The sequence below is a fragment of the Onychostruthus taczanowskii genome, unplaced genomic scaffold (genome assembly GCF_017590055.1).
Source record: "Onychostruthus taczanowskii isolate IOZ18803 unplaced genomic scaffold, ASM1759005v1 scaffold117, whole genome shotgun sequence".
NCBI classification, from domain to species: Eukaryota; Metazoa; Chordata; class Aves; order Passeriformes; family Passeridae; genus Onychostruthus; species Onychostruthus taczanowskii.
The window spans coordinates 1,114,148-1,132,184 of record NW_024498318.1 but is presented as its reverse complement, the minus strand read 5'-3'; the positions used below and the strand labels follow the sequence as shown (position 1 = coordinate 1,132,184).

Sequence of the window (18,037 nt, the reverse complement as noted above, 5' to 3'; positions counted from 1 at the left end):
TTTATACTCTCTATGCTTAAAGACTCTCGTGGCACGAGGCTGGAGGTGGCTGCTCCGGGTGTGCCCCCAGCCTCTCCCGGCTCCTCCAGGATGAGGTGGTGGAAAGAGGGGAGGTGTGAGGACCCCCAGAGAAGCCCTCTGTGCCAGCGGGGTCGGTGGCTGTGTGTGTGGTGGCGTTGGTGACCCTGTGACACCCCATCCCTGCGCTGCCCCCGGGGCTTCGGTGCTTCCCCAGGACCAGATCAACCCCTGAGCTCTGCTTGGGGCATTCCCGAAAAACCCAGCCCGGCAAAGCCTCCTTTTTACAAAAATCCTCCGACGACACAAGGCCTTGAGCGGGTGCAAGGATTAGAAGATGGAAAGTGGGGGGTTCTGCCTGTTTTGCTTGGGCTTGAACGGATCCCGTCCTCATCCTCCTGAACGGATCCCTTCCTCATCCTCCTGAACGGATCCCGTCCTCATCCTCCTGAACGGATCCCTTCCTCATCCTCCTGAACGGATCCCGTCCTCATCCTCCTGAACGGATCCCGTCCTCATCCTCCTGAACGGATCCCTTCCTCATCCTGAACGGATCCCTTCCTCATCCTCCTGAACGGATCCCTTCCTCATCCTGAACGGATCCCTTCCTCATCCTCCTGAACGGATCCCTTCCTCATCCTCCTGAACGGATCCCGTCCTCATCCTCCTGAACGGATCCCTTCCTCATCCTCCTGAACGGATCCCTTCCTCATCCTCCTCCTCGGCCAGGGACGAAGGCAGCTGGCACAGGGACAGGAGTGGTGGAAGGAGGGCCCTCCTGGTGGCTCCTAATTGCCCAGCTCGTTAACGAGCTCATTAACGGCTCTGAAATGTCAGACGGATCCAGCCCCTGCTGCTTCCCCTGCCTGTCCCGCGGGGGTGCGGCCCCCCCAGCCCCATCCCCGCGGGGGGCTCTGCCCACGCTGCCCCGGATTCACCCAGCCTCGCCCCGTTTCCTCTGGAAGCGATGGGAATACCCAGAAATGCTCCTGGGAAAGCCTGCAAACCACACAGCACGTTGAGAAGTGCCAGGGGGGCTCTGCGATGACAATCCCACTGAAGTCCGGGGAGCCGGGACAGGATTGGGCTCACAGCAATGGCCAGAGCTGGCAGGGGCTGGATGGACCGTGCTTCTGAGCCTGGCTCCTGCAGGGCCAGCTCCGGGGAGATTTATTCCTTTTCTAATGCGTTTTCCCAAAGTTTCCCCATGGCTGACATTGCCGGCGTTCCCTGCACCCGGATTTGGGCGCTGGTCAGGGATTTCAAGAGGAACAACATCACCAAAGGCAGCTCGGGGGCCAAAGCCATCCCAAATCCCTGGTTTTGTGTCTCCCTCGTGTTGGATTTCACTAGTTCCCCACCACCCCCAGGAGCCAGGGATGCCCTGGGGCTCAGGGGCTCCTCCTGCCTTATCCCTCTGCCTTGGGGCTCCAGGGTGTCAGGGGCTGAGGCAAGGGGGACCCCCAGGCTGGCTCTGCCCCAGCAGGATTTTAAACCTCTCTGTCCCCCTTCTTGCTGGGTGTCCTGGTCCCTGCTGCCACCAAGGGCATGGCCGTGGTGGGGTTTGTCTGGATCCCCCAAAAGAGCCTGGATTTAGGGAAAACAGAACAAAAACAAACCAGGAGAAGTGCTGGTAATGTCTCTTGAAGTGGTTAACAGATGTTTTCCTTCAGCTTTTAGGGGAGGCCCCAGCCCAGGCGCTGGAGCATTGCTTCAGCCTCATTTTGGGGTGAGAAACAGCAGGTTGGGCTGGAGCAAAAGCATTTGGGAATCGGTGCCAAATGAGGAAGTGCTTTAAAAGGGAAAAAATCCCAGGGAGCAGGGAGATGTTGGGAAGCAGAGATGGTTTGTTGTGACCAAAGCACTGCAGGGTGTTGTGAGGTGGTGACGGACCTTCCCCATCAGTGGGAGGCAAAATAATCCCTGGGGAGGGCGGCAGAGCACTGAGGGAAAGCTGCTGCAGCAGCGAGGGGGGAAAACTGCCCAAAAGCAAGGAAAAAAAGAGATTTTCTAATGCAGCCTCGGGATTGAGCCCATGGAGGGCAACGAGGCAGGTTGGGGCCGGGGACAAGTGGGTGCAATGGTGTGGGGCAGTTTTGGGGAAGCGAGGGGGCGATGCACAGTTGCTTCGAGATAATCAGAGGAGATAATCAGCGCAGAGAACAGAGATATAGAAATCAGGAACTGCAATCATTGCCTACAGCCCTGGACGGCAGCGGTGTACAGCGACCTCCCCTCCCCAGAGCTCCCCGTGGCCTCCCAAGTTATTTTTTTAACTCTCTATAAATCTAGGTCTATTTTAGCCTTTCCGCAGCGATGTGCCAGTGTCTGGAGAACCAAACATCCCTTCCTGCCCCCAGCCCCTGGATGCTGAGGCCGGAGCAGTTCTGGAGGGGAGAGCAGGGATGGGGCAGGGCAGGGAGCAGGGCCAGCTCCGGCCTGCAGCCCGTGGGTTTAGCACTTTGGTTGGAACTCTCGCCCGTAGACGCACTTTGATGTTGTTGCTTTGAAACTTTGGCAAGTGTAAACAATGTGTACTCAAAGAATTACAGAGAAACGACCCCCAGCGAAGCGTGTAAAGAGCTATTTTATGACTCGGTGTTGAATAAAGACTCTGGAGATCCAGCTGGGTTGTCACTCTCCCGGGGGTCACACTGGACCCACACCAGTGATGACAGTCGCTGCCTGGGGCCTCCTGGAAGTGTCCTCCTGACTCCCTGTGCAGGTCCAGGGGCTCCACTGGGCTGGCATCAGGGGCACGGGGACAAAGTGGGACACAGGGACCAAGAGGGACACAGGGACACAGCATGGGGGGAGCACGGAGAGGGGCAGGCCCTGGCACAGGTGCCCAGAGCAGCTGGGGATGCCCTTGGGTTCCTCAAGTGTCCCTGTCCAAGGACAGGGCTGGGAGCAGCCTGGGACAGTGGAAGGTGTCCCTGGATGATCTTCATGGTCCCTTCCAACCCAAACCATCCCATGATTTCTTTCACTGTCCTCCTCCTCACCTGTAACCCAGCAGATCCAAGTCTCCCCATGTTCTCCCAGCACCATTTTCCTCCCCGAGTCCCCCCAAATGCCTGGATCCATCCTTGGAGCCCCTTGGAGCTGTCACCCAGCTGCTGCCCTGAACCTGCTTCCATGAAGCAAATGGGAAATGGAAATGCCCCATTGAGCAGAAGCCAATTAAAGCATCATTGAGCAATTTCCAAGAGCTCCAAGCACACACAGAGGTGCTCCATCCTCGAGGCACTCCTGGGCTGTGCCTGGAGTCTGCCCTGCTCTCCAGCACAGCACCTGCTTTGAAACGAGGCAAAAACCAGCCCGAAAGGTTCATTTCTAACTCCAGTCCTGAGGCCTCCCCTCAGGAGGAATGCAGCAGAGAACAGAGGACAAGCCCAGTGTGCCACTGAGACCAACTCGTTTTATTGTGCTGGAGCCTGGCTTCAAACTGCCCAGCAGAACAAAACACAAACCAGTATAAATAGGCCCCAAAGCCCCCCTGCACTGGGCTCCAGCCCGAAGGAGGGAAGGGTCCCCAGGGAGGGAATGCTCCTGGGGAGGGAAGGGTCCTGAGGGAATGCCCAGGCCAGTGAGGCAGCGCTGGGTAGGGCAAGGCAGCTCCAGGGCTCTGGCTGCCAGTGCCAGGAGCTGCCTGTGACCACCAGGAGCTGCCCAAACCCGCCAGGAGCTGCCTGTGACTGCCAGGAGCTGCCTGTGACCACCAGGAGCTGCCTGTGACCACCCCCACCTGCCTGTGACCACCAGGAGCTGCCTGTGACCACCAGGAGCTGCCTGTGACCACCAGGAGCTGCCTGTGACCGCCAGGAGCTGCCCAAACCCGCCAGGAGCTGCCTGTGACTGCCAGGAGCTGCCTGTGACCACCAGGAGCTGCCTGTGACCACCCCCACCCCGGGGCTGGCAGCCCAGGGAAGGGGCAGCGCTGACCCCAGTGGGTCTGGGGAACTCAGTGGCTGTGGGGCTGGCAGCCCAGGGAAGGAGCAGCGCTGAGCCCAGCGGGTCTGGGGGCTCAGTGGCTGTGGGGCTGGCAGCCCTGGGCAGGAGCAGCGCTGAGCCCAGCGGGTCTGGGGGCTCAGTGGTTGTGGGGCCGGGCGCGGGCGCGGCCGCGGGGAGCGCCGGCAGCCGCGGTGTCCACGCTGGAGCGCGGGTTGCGGATGGTCTCGTCCACGGACACGATGAGGCACGCGGCCTCCGAGGCCGCCGTCAGCGCGTTGATGCGCACCACGGCCGGCTCCCACACGCACGCCGAGAAATTGTCAGCTATGTCCTCGTTGGTCACGTCCACGCCGTACCACATCCCGCCCTGGGGACAGAGGGACACGTCAGTGCCACAGCCTGCTCTGGGGACAGGGATAGGTGCCACAGCCTGCCCTGGGGACAGGGATCAGTGCCACAGCCTGCCCTGGGGACAGGGATCAGTGCCACAGCCTGCCCTGGGGACAGGGATCAGTGCCACAGCCTGCCCTGGGGACAGGGATCAGTGCCACAGCCTGCTCTGGGGACAGAGGGGGACAGGGATCAGTACCATATCCTGCCCTGCAGGACAGAGCTCTGGGGACAGAGGGACACATCAGTGCCACAGCCTGCCTTGGGGACAGGGATCAGTGCCACAGCCTGCTCTGGGGACAGAGGGACACATCAGTGCCACAGCCTGCCCTGGGGACAGGGATCAGTGCCACAGCCTGCTCTGGGGACAGAGGGGGACAGGGATCAGTACCATATCCTGCCCTGCAGGACAGAGGGACACAAGGATCAGTGCCACATCCCACTCTGAGAGGACAGAGGGGACAAAGGGGACAGGGATTGGTCACGGGGCTGGGTGGAACTTAGGGAAAGCCTGGGAGGGAAGGCCAGGCAAAGGTGAAGGGAGAGGCTGGAGCCTCCCTCCCATTCCGCTGTGCAGGAAAACAAGAAATCCCAGCGGAGCAGTCTCTGCTATCAGGGCCAGCAGAGCCTCACCAAGAGGAGGCTCCTTCCAGTCCAGGATCACAGAGTCACCGAGGCTGGAAAAGCCCTCCCACACCATCCAGACCCAGCTGTGCCCCATCCCCTTGTCACCAGCCCAGAGCCCTGAGAGCCACCTGCAGCCCTTCCCTGGACACCTCCAGGGCTGGGGACTCCAAAGCTCCCTGGGCAGCCCCTGCCATGAAGCTGCAGAAGCCTCCAGGCCTGACTCCCCATGTGCTGCTGCCTGGGTTTGCACCCTCATTTTGGGGCACTCCCCCGAGCCCCAGCACCAGCAGCAGGGTGAAACGTGCTGGGAGTGACAGAACCCAAGGGGCAACCTCCAAGCCCTGGAGCTGGGATCTCCACAAGACCAGCACCCAGAACCTTCAGCCTGCAGCTCCCGTGTAAAACGCTCAGCTCAGCTGCCTCCTGCTTCCTTTAATGTTTATCACAGCAGCTCCTTCCTGACAAGTGATGAGTTTTTAAGGAGCAAATCACAACTCCCAGCTCAGGAAGTCACCTGACAGCTGGGATCAAAGGGAAAACAGCTCCTTTCCATTTATAGCAACCTGTGCCAGGCCCACACCTGATGTGAAACAAACACAGAGTTTAATCAAAGGGGACAGGGCTCCAACACGGGCTCAGCTGAGCTGCACCAGCTCTGACAGGCTCCAGGAGGGAGCTGGGGAGAAAGGAACCACACACACTGCCTCTGGGATGCCTGGGTGCCTCAGGCTGAAAGATGCAGCTGGGGCTGTGTATTCCACCTGTCAGAGCTGGGGCAGCTCTCTGCTTTTCATGGGCAGTTTGCTTTAGCTCTTCCACAACCAATCCTCTCTCCAGGAGATATCCTCTGTTAATGGGTCATTAATAATTAATTGTTTTGCTGAGAGCCCCTTAATTTCAAAATGACAATAATTCAGAGGGAGGGGGTTTCCATTTTCCATTTCAGGGGAGGCTCCTGCCTTCCTCAGCACACACCTGGCTTTCCAAAGCACGGCAGCGGGCCCTACCTGGGCGTGCTTGGCGCGCAGCTTGTTGAGGATGTTGGTGGCGTCGAAGCCGGCGTTGTCGCAGAGCTGCCGGGGGATGATCTCCAGGGCCTTGGCGTAGGCGCCGATCAGCAGCTGCTGCTTGCCCGGGATGGTGCGCGAGTAGTCCCGCAGGAACTTGGAGAGCTCCATCTCGATGGCGCCGCCGCCCGCCACCACCGAGTCGTTCTGCAGGGACAGGGCACAGCACAGGGGCTCTGGCAGGGTGCTGCAGCCCTGCAGGCATGGCACTGCACAGCCCATGGCACTGCACAGCCCTGGGCACTGCACAGCCCTGCAGGCATGGCACTGCACAGCCCATGGCACTGCACAGCCCTGCAGGCATGGCACTGCACAGCCCATGGCACTGCACAGCCCATGGCACTGCACAGCCCTGCAGGCATGGCACTGCACAGCCCATGGCACTGCACAGCCCATGGCACTGCACAGCCCTGCAGGCATGGCACTGCACAGCCCATGGCAATGTACAGCCGTGCAGGCATGGCACTGCAATGCCCATGGCAATGCACAGCCCATGGCACTGCACAGCCCTGGGCACTGCACAGCCCTGGGCACTGCACTGCCCATGGCCCATGGCACTGCACAGCCCTGGGCAATGCACAGCCCTGCCAGCCCCAGCCCTGCCAGCCCATGGCAATGCACAGCCCTGCAGGCACTGCACAGCCCTGCAGGCATGGCACTGCACAGCCCATGGCACTGCACAGCCCTGGGCACTGCACAGCCCTGGGCACTGCACTGCCCATGGCACTGCACAGCCCATGGCACTGCAATGCCCATGGCACTGCACAGCCCATGGCAATGTACAGCCCATGGCAATGCACAGCCCTGGTGCTGCTGTCCCTGGGACTGTCTGCCAGCAGCAGCAGGGACACACCAAGAACCTCCAGTGGCAGCTCCAGCAGCTCAGCCCAGCTGTGCACAGGAGAAGGGCGGGTTTGGGGACAATACACCCAAAGGAGGGATGGCAGTTCACAGCCAGCTCGGGCCAGGGAAACTTCCTCACTCTCACAAAGCATACAAAACTAAAGATACTGGCAGCAGCACCTTGCAGCTCAGTTCTGCTATTCCAGAAAAGACATCAGGCTGTCCTTCCTAAAAGCAACATCTCCAAAACTGATGTGCTTCTCCACAGCCCCTCAGGACATGCAGCCTCAGGGCTGCTTTTAACCAGAAGCCCTTCCTACAGCGACACGTTTTTGTGTAACCCAGAGCTTGGCAGCATCATCCAGGACCAAACAAACGTCCAGAGAGGCCTTGGACTTCTCCTGGTGGCCCCAACCTGCCCTCAGAGGCACGGGACTGTCATGCCCTCAGACTGGGCACCAAGAGAGGGGTCAAGTGGCTCTATGGGCATGGACACACACGTGCCATCAATCTGCTGTTCCATCTCCTGAAGAGCCACCCAGCACAGCCAGGAGACCGCTCCCTTTAGGGTGGAGGATGGAGCAAGCACGAGGCACAGCTGCACAGAAGCGCAGGTGAAGCCCAGGCGTGCCTGGAGAGCAGCTGCAAACGCTGCCAGAGCCACGCTGAGCCGGCCAAGGAGCTGCACTCGAGGGAACCCTCGAGACGTGCTCACTCTCCAGAGCCCTCAGCCAAGCCCTGGTGTGTGAGAGGTGCCCAGCAGCCCTGGCAGGGCAGGGCAGGGCAGGCTCACCTTGATGGCCCTCCTGACGATCATGATGGCGTCGTGCAGGGAGCGCTCCGTCTCCTCCATGAACTGCTCCGCGCCCCCGCGCAGGATGATGGTGCACGTCTTGGCCTTGGGGCAGCCCGTGAAGAAGTTGTACCTGCCAGAGGGAGGGTGTGGCATGGAGGAGCTGCTGCTGGACAGGCAGCGTGGGACGCAGCCAGCCCTGCAGCCGTGTCCCCCTCGCAGCCCCAGAGCATCCTGGGCCTAGGAGGAGCAGGGCCAGGGAACACAGAAGTGACATTCCAGATAATCCAGGAAAATCTGTTCTCTTCCTGCTGCCAGGGATTCACACTGAACTGGTGATCCCAGGTTGCACTTGGGAGGTGCACAGAGGGCAGCAGCCAGCTCCAAACAGGACTGGAAGGACCCCAGTGTACCATCCCCAGCTTCTCCTGCGCTGACAGGGAAGCGTCAAGCTGGAACATCACAGAAGTGCCACAAGCAACCCCAAAATGTGGTGGTTTTGCATTGCAAATGCAACAGTACCACTGGCCTTTTTACAAGGCACTGCAGAATAAACATGTATTCTAAAGGCTTTTACAAGAGCTAGGATCTCAATGATGAAATCTTGCTCCTGCCCCCTCCCTCAGCCTCAAACAGCAGCTTCTGGCTACAATAAAATATACATTTTGTAACAACCTTGTTTTCAACTCAACAGCTTGAGAGATGTAGACCCTGCCAATGCTTTGACCCCAGCTTTTCCACCTGCTATGAGAGGGCTTGCACAGCACCACAGGTTTGCAGCTGGTGTTTTTACCTCTCTCCCCCAATCTGGGTCTCCTCAAAGAGCTGACAGCGGCCCAGCACATCATCCGACAGGGCATTGACACTGGTCTGGATGGATCCCCCACAGGCCTGCAGGGAATGGGGACAAACATGGAATTACCACTGCTGACAACCCACACCAACCTCCCAGCAGGCTCCACTCTCCAGGGACAGCCCAGCTGTTGAGTTGGTGCAAACCCATCCTGCAGATTCAGGAAAACCCTTCTCCCTCCCTCCCTCCCCTCTCAGGGACCCAGGCCAACCCTCAACAGCAAAATAAGTTTATGCAGCTTCAAGGTGCTGACTCAGAGACTCCAGAGCCCAGGAGATACACAAAGAAAGCTCAGGGGAAAAAAACACTCATGATGAAAAAGAGAAGAACTCAGGAAAATAGACCTCTACTGATGCACTGACCAGATCCTTATATACAACACCAGGGTGTGACTGCTCACCCCACCAGGGAACAGCCTTGTCCTTTCACACCCTTGTGAGGAGCAGTGCCACCAGTGAGCAGCTGTTTGGGAATGCCCAACCTGGGCTGTCAGAACTTTGCCAAGGCTTTCCCCCAAGCCAGGGGAGCTCACCATCATGGTCCTCTTGAGATCCTCCTCCGGGACGCGGCCGGCACAGAACATGTCCCTGTCTGCGAAGTACTGGGTGGCCACGTCCCCAATGGGGAGCTTGGACAGCACCACCTTGGCCCCTGACTTGTGGATTTTGTCCAGTTTGTCATACAGGATGTTCCACTCTGCATCCACGATGGCCTGGTAATCCTGGCAGGAGGACAGGGGAGAGGTGTTCTGTGCCAGGGGATGCCCCAGGTGCAGCCCTGGCACAGAGCCACGAGGGCCCTGCTCCATGGCACTGCCCAAAAGGCTCCTCCAACCCCAGGGGCTCTTGCAGCACTCTGGGCACTGCTGGATGAGCTGTCCCTGCAAGGCCACTTGTTCACCCCAGAGCTGGTGGCTCAGCACAGTGGGGCACAGTGACAGCTCACCAACGTGTCCTGACCCTGCTGTGCTTCCCAGGCTGCTGGACCCCCACTCCCACGGGGCAGCGCAGCCCACCAGGTGTTAGCAAAGGTGAAGGATGGGCAGAAGGCAAACTCATTTGTCATGGAATGGTTTGGGTGGGAAGGGACCCTTTAAAGGTCATCCAGTGCCACCCTCTGCCATGGCATGGACACCTTCCACTATTCCAGGCTGCTCCAAGCCCCATCCAACCTCAACTTGGACACTCCCAGTGATGGGGCAGCCACAGCCTGTGCCAGCCCCTGCCCACCCTCCCAGCCAGGAATTCCTTGCCAAGATCCCAGCCCAATCTCCCCTTTGCCAGTGGGAGCCATTCCCTGTGTGCTGTCCCTGCAGGCCTTGTCCCCAGTCCCTCTGCAGCTCTCCTGGAGCCCCTCCAGGCCCTGCCAGGGGCTCTGAGCTCTGCCTGGAGCCTTCCCTTCTCCAGGGAACATTCCCAGCTCTCCAGCCTGGCTCCAGCCCTCTCAGCATCTCTGTGGCCCTCCCATCTCCTCCTTCCCCAGGGGATGAGCAGCCCCAGGTGTCACAGGGATGAGGAAGCAGGGCAGGCTCCCTGGGGCTCTTACCTCCACCGTGTTGACTCTGACCTCGGCGTTGTCCTTCTCAGCTTTGAGCTCCAGCTCCACGTTGAGCAGGGCGATTTTGGGGGACTGGTACTTCTTGGGCTGCATCTCAAACCCAGCGTAGGAGAAGGTTTTCTTAAAGGCAACTCCAGCCACCAGCTGTGAGTCCTGGAACACAGGGATTTGCCTCAGGCTCAGCCCCCAGGGCTTTCTGCACAGGGTTAGTAACAACTCCCCCAGGACACTCCCTGCTCCCAGAGGCCTCATTTACAAAGCCTTCCCAGCACTGTCTCCTTTGATTAACCCACTTTCAGAGGAAATCAGCAGCAAGGATTTCTTTCAGCTCACAAAAGCAGCTTCCTCTCTATCCCTCAAAACTCCACAGCCAAGAACTCCTCACACAACCTGAAGACCAAGGAATGGAGCAACCACTTCCCTCCCTGATCTTTCTCCCGTTCCTCCCCTTTGAACTTTTGGATATTTCTCATCCACAGCCCCACTGGGGGCTGGCTTTTGCTCTGGTTTGTCTTTCCAAGTTCCATCACCACCTCCTGGATTTTCTGCAGCAGGACAGCCCTGTCCAACACCATTCCCTGGCATGAGCTCCTCAGTTTCCTGGGTCAAGAAACCAGGATCTGAATCTCCCTCTCCACAGGAGCTGTCCCAGAGCCAGGATCAATTCCCTACCACATATCCAGGTGCAGTCCCAGACACAACAGGCTCTCCAGCACTGAAGCATAAACCACACATCCCACCTGCCATGCCCACCACTACATCAGCTCCATGAGGTTTGCCTTGCATTTCTCCCAACCCAGTAATCCTACATGCAACCAGGACTTCTGGATCCAGAAGAAACAAAGACTACCAACAAAGAAAAAAAAAATATTTGTGGAGAGAGAAATGGAATTTTTCCAGAAGAAACAAAGACTACCAACAAAAAAAAAAATGGATTTTCATCAGTAAGAACTTTGCTGCACTGAGGTGAAGAGTGTATTTAGCTCAAAACCCAGAAACTCTGCCTATGGAAAAGAAACACTGCTAAGCTTCCTCCTCACACCAACAGCTTTGCTCCACTTTGGGAATTCCCCAACGGGCACTGTCAAGCCAGGCTGCACTTCTGCTAGAGCCAAGCCACCATCAGAGCTGGGATCCCTGTCTCCCACCCCTTCAGGAAGGCTCCAGCACTTACTTCCAAAGCTCCTCCTTGCACCTTCTTTATCCCGATCATCTTGAGCTGCAACAAGTCATCCAACATCATCACAGCATCTACCACCATCTTGGAGAAAAACTCCTTGCTCTGGGAGATGAGCTTGGAGCTCAGGGCTGTGGCTGCACACTTTTCCAGGAGACTCCTCTGCTCACTGCAGAAAGGGAAAGGAAAAACAAAGGTTTGGTCACCTGCCAGACCTTTTCACGAGCCCCAAGCACTGTATGTGGCTTTGCTAATCACAGGTCTAACCTGGAAAACACCTTTAGGATCATTGCTGGCCACGCTCCAGCCCCTCAGGGTCTTGCATGAAGGGCCCAAAATCCTCTCTGACGGAAGCAAAGATCAGCTCCCTCCTGTCCATGGGAAGAACAAGGCACAAATCCCAGACTGAGAAATTCCATTCTCCTTTTTAGAGCTCAAGCATCAGCCCAGCATGAGGCTGATCAGCTTTCATGCACCTAAAATCAGGAAAGAGCAGGTGCTCTCCTTCATCCCGAGGCAGGAAGATGTTTCTGGAACCCTCTAAGGGCAGCACATTCCCTGAACTACTAACTCAGGCAGTACATGTGCAGCAGTGGGTGACAGGGAGATGTGGATCCAGCTGCCAGGCTCTGTCCCCCACGGGAACCACTCTATTTCTCATCACAAGACCACATTTGGGTTTTTTCCCAGCATTTTTTTAGAATTTGGTTTGGACAACCCATTTTGGTTTATTCAAGATGCTTATGAAGTTGAAATACTTCTAATTAACTGCAGGTATCAGCAAGGTCAAGTGGACAAGAGCTTAAAATGCAGGGAGAAAAGGAACTCCAGCATTCTCACCTGAGCTGAAGGGATCACTGCTATGAGCTATCTACCTTGGTGTGTGACAGCTAAAAGGGGACCTGATCCTCAGGGAACTGCTGAAATTTAACACTGCCACTGACTGCAGCAAGAGCTCCAAGTCTCCACCGCTGCAAAAATGAAATCAGGCCACTTATTTTGGTGCCCAGCTTCCTCCATGAGCACTGGGAGACACTGCCCTACATCATCCCTGCAGCCACGTGGGAGCACAGCACTGCACTGGGGGAGCAGGAAATTCCAGGGAAACTGGGAATAACCCCCGTGTGGGGCTGCAGCTGCAGGCCACACCTGGAGATGTCAGCCAGAGCCACAGAAGCCAGGAGCACCCTCACAGGAGTCAGCTGGAGCCCAGAACACAACCAGGTCACCTCCAAGGGGAACTTACTCTTTATCCTCCTTCTTCACGGAGACAGCGATGTCTTTGATCTTGTTCACAGCCTGGCAAAAAGGCAACAGCTGCATTAATGATTTATGCTCCCGAGCTGGTGAGACCTCCAACCTCTCTCTTTGTATTTTATCTTTTGTTCTCTGCACCAACGTCACTGAAGTTCCAAGTGTTTAAGTTATTCCACCCCTGCCAGCGCAGTAATTCTAAGGAATACACCAACCATGAGGAGTGGGGGGAGGCTCAGAGCTGCTCTGCTGCTTCTGTTTTCAGCAGAGACCCTGGAAATCAAAGGGCTACTGAGGAGTGAACCTCCAAAAATCAGCTTAATGGGACCAACAGGCTCTAGGAGACACACAGGTTACTAAGAAGCAGAAAACAGGAGGAGCAGGAGAATGAGAAATGAGATTTTACATTTTTTCCTGGGAAAAAACCCAAAGGAGGTGACAGCACTCCAGAGGCACGGACTGCTAAGAGCAGGCCTGGCACAGGAGAGGCAGTGCTGCTGGCAGGGAGGCAGCAAGAGATGGCTGCTGGCACTCCCAGCCCATTCCCAGGGCTTTCCCTGGCAGGGTGTCCTGTCCCTGCCGTGCCTCACCAGCTGCGTGGCCGTGCGGAAGGCGCGGATGATGATCTGGGGATGGAGCCCCTCCTCCACGTAGGGCTTCACCTGCTTCAGGAACTCAGCTGCCAGCAGGGTCACGGACGTGGTGCCATCACCCACCTGCAGGGACAGGGGACACTGTCACCCCCACGCTGTGCCACCCCCACGCTGCAGACACCTCCTGGGAGCAGCTGCAAAAGCACTCCAGAGCTTCCAGGGAAAGCAGAGCTCAGGATTTTCTCCACTCACAGATTTGTGGCTGAATTCCTCAGTGATTCAGAGTGGTCTGGGTGGGAAGGAACCTCAAAGCCCCCCCAGTGCCACTCTCTGCCATGGCAGGGACACCTTCTGCCATTCCAGGCTGCTCCAAGCCCCAATGTCCAACCTGGCCTGGGCACTGCCAGGGATGCAGGGGCAGCCACAGCTGCTCTGGGAATTCCAGCCCAGCCCCTGCCCACCCTCCCAGCCAGGAATTCCTTGCCAAGATCCCAGCCCAATCTGCCCTTTGCCACTGGGAGCCATTCCCTGTGTGCTGTCCCTGCAGGCCTTGTCCCCAGTCCCTCTGCAGCTCTCCTGGAGCCCCTCCAGGCCCTGCCAGGGGCTCTGAGCTCTGCCTGGAGCCTTCCCTTCTCCAGGGAACACTCCCAGCTCTCCAGCCTGGCTCCAGAGCAGGCAGAATAAACCCCAGCAGTTGAAGAGCAATTCCCACCAGCTAACCCTGAGCCCAGGGCAGCACTGCCACTCAGGCTGCCCCGTGCTGCACCCCAGGCACAGCCAGGCTCCCCTCCCACCTCGGCGTCCTGGGACTTGGCGATGTCCACCAAGGTCTTCGCGGCCGGGTGGACAACGTCCAGCAGCTTCAGGATGGTGGCCCCGTCGTTGGAGATGGTGGCTTTGCCTGGGGTTGTTGGAGGAAAAGGAAGTTAAAGGCAGCTTTACACTAGCAGGGGCAAAGCCCTGTCTCTGGGGGCTCTCAGGAGATCTCAGCAGGTTCCTCTGCTGCACCAGAACTGAGTCCTGTCAGCCCATCTGTGGAGCAGGTTCAGTCAAGTCAGCCTGAGAGAACAACTTTCCACACCAACAAAGGTTTGGAATTCATTTCCCTCCTCTCAAAGGCCTCCCCAGACAGATAAAACCATATTCAGGAGACTCTCATGAACAAAAAGCCTAGAAATCATGTTAGTTATCATAGAAGAAAGTTAAATCCAATTATCCTTTTGAACAAGGATTTATTACAGTTCCTATCTATAAAAACTATTTAAAGACAATACTAAGTCTTTTCACTCCACCCTTCAGTAACAAAAATAATAAATAATTAGTTTGGTGACTTCATGCAAGTCTTTTCAGAATGATGGCAAAGCTAATCTCTTAAATCACTCAAAAAAAAAAAAAAAAGATTAAAAATTAACCCAGGAACATCCACTGACCTCTAATCTCTTAAATCACTCAAAAAAAAAAAAAAAAATTAAAAATGAACCCAGGAACATCCACTGACCCACACCTTAACACTCAGCCACAACTGCTGAGTAACTCCAGAGGTATCATGAGCCTCATTTAAAAACAGAGATGACCAAAAATACCTGAAGACAGGTTCAAGCCTCTCTGCTTCTCCTGTCTGGCACAGACTTACACTGGATACATCCAACTGATGCCTCAGGTTTTAGTTTTGTATTTTTCAGATTTTGTGCTACTTCAGTGTGTGGGTCGGGGCTCCTACCAGGGCATGGTGAGCTCTGTGCACAGAGCAGGGAGACAAAACAATTCCTGCTCCAGCTGGGACCAAGGACAAATGATCCAAATCTCAGCCCAGGAGCACAAACAACAGCAGAATGAAGAGAGAAAACAAAAAGCAGGATAAGACTTTGTAACCTAAAGCTGGAATTGGACAATGCACTGCAATCTGCAAATAGAGCAGAGATGATCACAGTGAGAGACCCCGTGACCATTGTGCATTTTGGGACCATTTTGGTTCATCTTGGGACCATTTTGGTTCACCTTGGGACCATTTTGGTTCACCTTGGGACCATTTTGGTTCACCTTGGGACCATTTTGGTTCACCTTGGGACCATTTTGGTTCACCTTGGGACCATTTTGGTTCACCTTGGGACCATTTTGGTTCACCTTGGGACCATTTTGGTTCACCTTGGGACCATTTTGGTTCACCTTGGGACCATTTTGGTTCACCTTGGGACCATTTTGGTTCACCTTGGGACCATTTTGGTTCACCTTGGGACCATTTTGGTTCACCTTGGGACCATTTTGGTTCACCTTGGGACCATTTTGGTTCACCTTGGGACCATTTTGGTTCACCTTGGGACCATTTTGGTTCACCTTGGGACCATTTTGGTTCACCTTGGGACCATTTTGGTTCACCTTGGGACCATTTTGGTTCACCTTGGGACCATTTTGGTTCACCTTGGGACCATTTTGGTTCACCTTGGGACCATTTTGGTTCACCTTGGGACCATTTTGGTTCACCTTGGGACCATTTTGGTTCACCTTGGGACCATTTTGGTTCACCTTGGGACCATTTTGGTTCACCTTGGGACCATTTTGGTTCACCTTGGGACCATTTTGGTTCACCTTGGGACCATTTTGGTTCACCTTGGGACCATTTTGGTTCACCTTGGGACCATTTTGGTTCACCTTGGGACCATTTTGGTTCACCTTGGGACCATTTTGGTTCACCTTGGGACCATTTTGGTTCACCTTGGGACCATTTTGGTTCACCTTGGGACCATTTTGGTTCACCTTGGGACCATTTTGGTTCACCTTGGGACCATTTTGGTTCACCTTGGGACCATTTTGGTTCACCTTGGGACCATTTTGGTTCATCTTGGGTTCACTTAGGGACCATTTTGGTTCACCTTGGGTGCAGCCCTGGCTGGGCTCTTGTGCTGCCCGTGGTGCATCCATTGAGGAGATCACTTTAACAAACCCCTGCTTTACTCTTTAAGTCCATCTAGCCTCTATTCCAGGTCAGCCTTCTCAAGGCATCACACCCCCCCGACTCCGCATCCCGCAGGCGCCCCTGGGGCGCGATCGAATCCTCAGGCTGGACTGCCAACCGTCCTGCCTCCCGCAGGGGACACCGGGCGGGCATTCTGGAGACAGAGCTGCAGAACTCAGAGCCCGGCGGGGGCTGAGGCGGGTTCAGCCGACGCGCAGCCAACGGGCCGTACCGCGATCGTCCACGATGAGCTTGTCCATGCCGCGCGGGCCCAGCGTGGTGCGCACGGCCTCGGCGATCACCTGGCACGCGTTGATGTTGCTGACCAGCTGCGGGACGCCCTGCGAGGTGTCCGTGCCCTCCTTCAGCAGGATAACCGGCGTTGGCTGCGGGCGGGAGCGCGGCACGGCTGTTATCCCGACCCCCCACGACCCGCGGCGGCCCACAAGGCAGGAGCGCGAGGGAGCGAGGCCAAAAAAAAACACAGCCTCGCTGTAATTCCTCTGCCCCGCACCACCCAGCTGCTTTCCGCTGCTCCCACAGCACTGGGAATTCACAACTGCCCCACCACGGGCCCGGGGACGCACAGAACCGTCCCAGAAATAACGGGGGTTCTTTGGGGCAGAACCGCTGAGGTTCGGATCTGAGGCTGGCCCGGAGGAGACAGAGCATGCAGGAATTACAGAGACAGTGAGGAAGCAAACCAATCTGGGTGGTGGGAGCACCAGAGCAGCTGTGGCTGCCCCTGCATCCCCGGCAGTGCCCCAGGCCAGGCTGGACACTGGGGCTGGAGCAGCCTGGGACAGTGGGAGGTGTCCCTGCCATGGCAGGGGGGGCACTGGGTGGGATTTAAGGTCTCTCCAACCCAAACCATCCCTCAGGCAAAGCCCAAACACCGCCCAAATTTGGGATGCACTGGCTCAGAACAGCTGCCAGCAGGCACAGAGCAGAACTAAGCTGTGCTTGGTGCACCGAGGGGTCGCAGGCACAAGAGAAGGAGCTGCTGCAGAGGGTTCAGTGATGGGCACAAAGAACACCCTTGGGCTCAGAGCATCTCTCCCATGAGGAGCTGGGCCTGCTTAGGCTGCAGAAGGGAATGCTGAGAGGGATCCCATCCATCCATTCAAATCCCTCCGAGGCAGTGCCAAGAGGCTGGTGCCAGACTTCTGGTGATGCCCGGCAACAGGACATAAAACACAGGAAGCTTCACCTCAACACGAGGAAGAACTTCTTGCCGTGGAGGGTGACAAGAGCCCTGGGACAGCTGCACAGGGAGGGCCTGGAGTGTCCCCGGAGTCACCCCAAACCCACCTGGCCACGTCCCTGTGTCACCTGCCCCAGCGACCCCGCCTGGGCAGGGGGCCGAACGGAGTGATCTCCCGCCCTGACTATTCTGTGATCCCCGAAACCCGGGAAGATTCTGTGGGAGGGAACGCGCGGCTTCCGTCCGCACCCAGCAGCGCAGGGCCCGCGAGGGAAAAGGAGCCGCTTGTCCCCGGGGAAACCAGGCTGGACACACCTCCGGCATCACCGCGGGGCCCAGAGCCGGAGGGCAGCGGGGCCGGGCCGGGCGGAGGCTGCGGAGCGGGATGGAGCTCGGGGCTGCCCGCTGCCATCCCCGGCAGCCAGCGCGGCCGGCCCGGCCCGCCGCCACCGGCCACGGCCGCTCCCTGGGGGCCAGCGGGGGCCCTGCGGCCCGGGCAGCGCGGCGGGACGCGGGGATGGCGGCGGATGGCGCGGGGCACTCACTCACCATCATCGCGGCGGCTGCTCGCTCCCGGCCCCCACAATGCACCGCGCACGCCCAGAACCTTCCCGGGGGCGGGCCGGGGGCGGGAGCACAATTTGGCAGGGAGGGAAGAGGGATCGCAGAGTGCGGAAATGGAATGGAGCACTATTTGGCAGCGAGCGCCGCGGTGACAGCGAGCCGCCCGCGCCGGCTCGCGCGTGATTGATGG

At 57.4% G+C, this 18,037-nt stretch overlaps 1 protein-coding gene across 1 annotated transcript; it reads right to left on the bottom strand.

Annotated features, from left to right (window-relative positions):
* Positions 1-3,928: 3,928 nt before the first annotated feature.
* Positions 3,929-17,942, bottom strand: CCT7 (chaperonin containing TCP1 subunit 7). Its single transcript, XM_041427606.1, has 12 exons — positions 17,833-17,942; positions 16,312-16,465; positions 13,921-14,027; positions 13,124-13,249; positions 12,526-12,578; positions 11,277-11,448; positions 10,091-10,255; positions 9,078-9,266; positions 8,486-8,583; positions 7,693-7,825; positions 5,997-6,203; positions 3,929-4,339 (listed from the first exon to the last, which is right to left on the bottom strand). Exons 1-12 carry the CDS (start codon positions 17,836-17,838, stop codon positions 4,109-4,111), a joined length of 1,641 nt encoding a protein of 546 aa, XP_041283540.1. The 5' UTR covers positions 17,839-17,942; the 3' UTR covers positions 3,929-4,108.
* Between the last annotated feature and the right edge of the window lie 95 nt (positions 17,943-18,037).

Coding starts and splice junctions, on each gene's coding strand:
- CCT7 (XM_041427606.1), bottom strand. Junction 13,250..13,920: donor CCAAGTCCCAGGACGCCGAG/GTGGGAGGGGAG, acceptor CTGTCCCTGCAG/GTGGGTGATGGCACCACGTC. Junction 9,267..10,090: donor TCAGAGTCAACACGGTGGAG/GTAAGAGCCCCA, acceptor TCCTCCTGCCAG/GATTACCAGGCCATCGTGGA.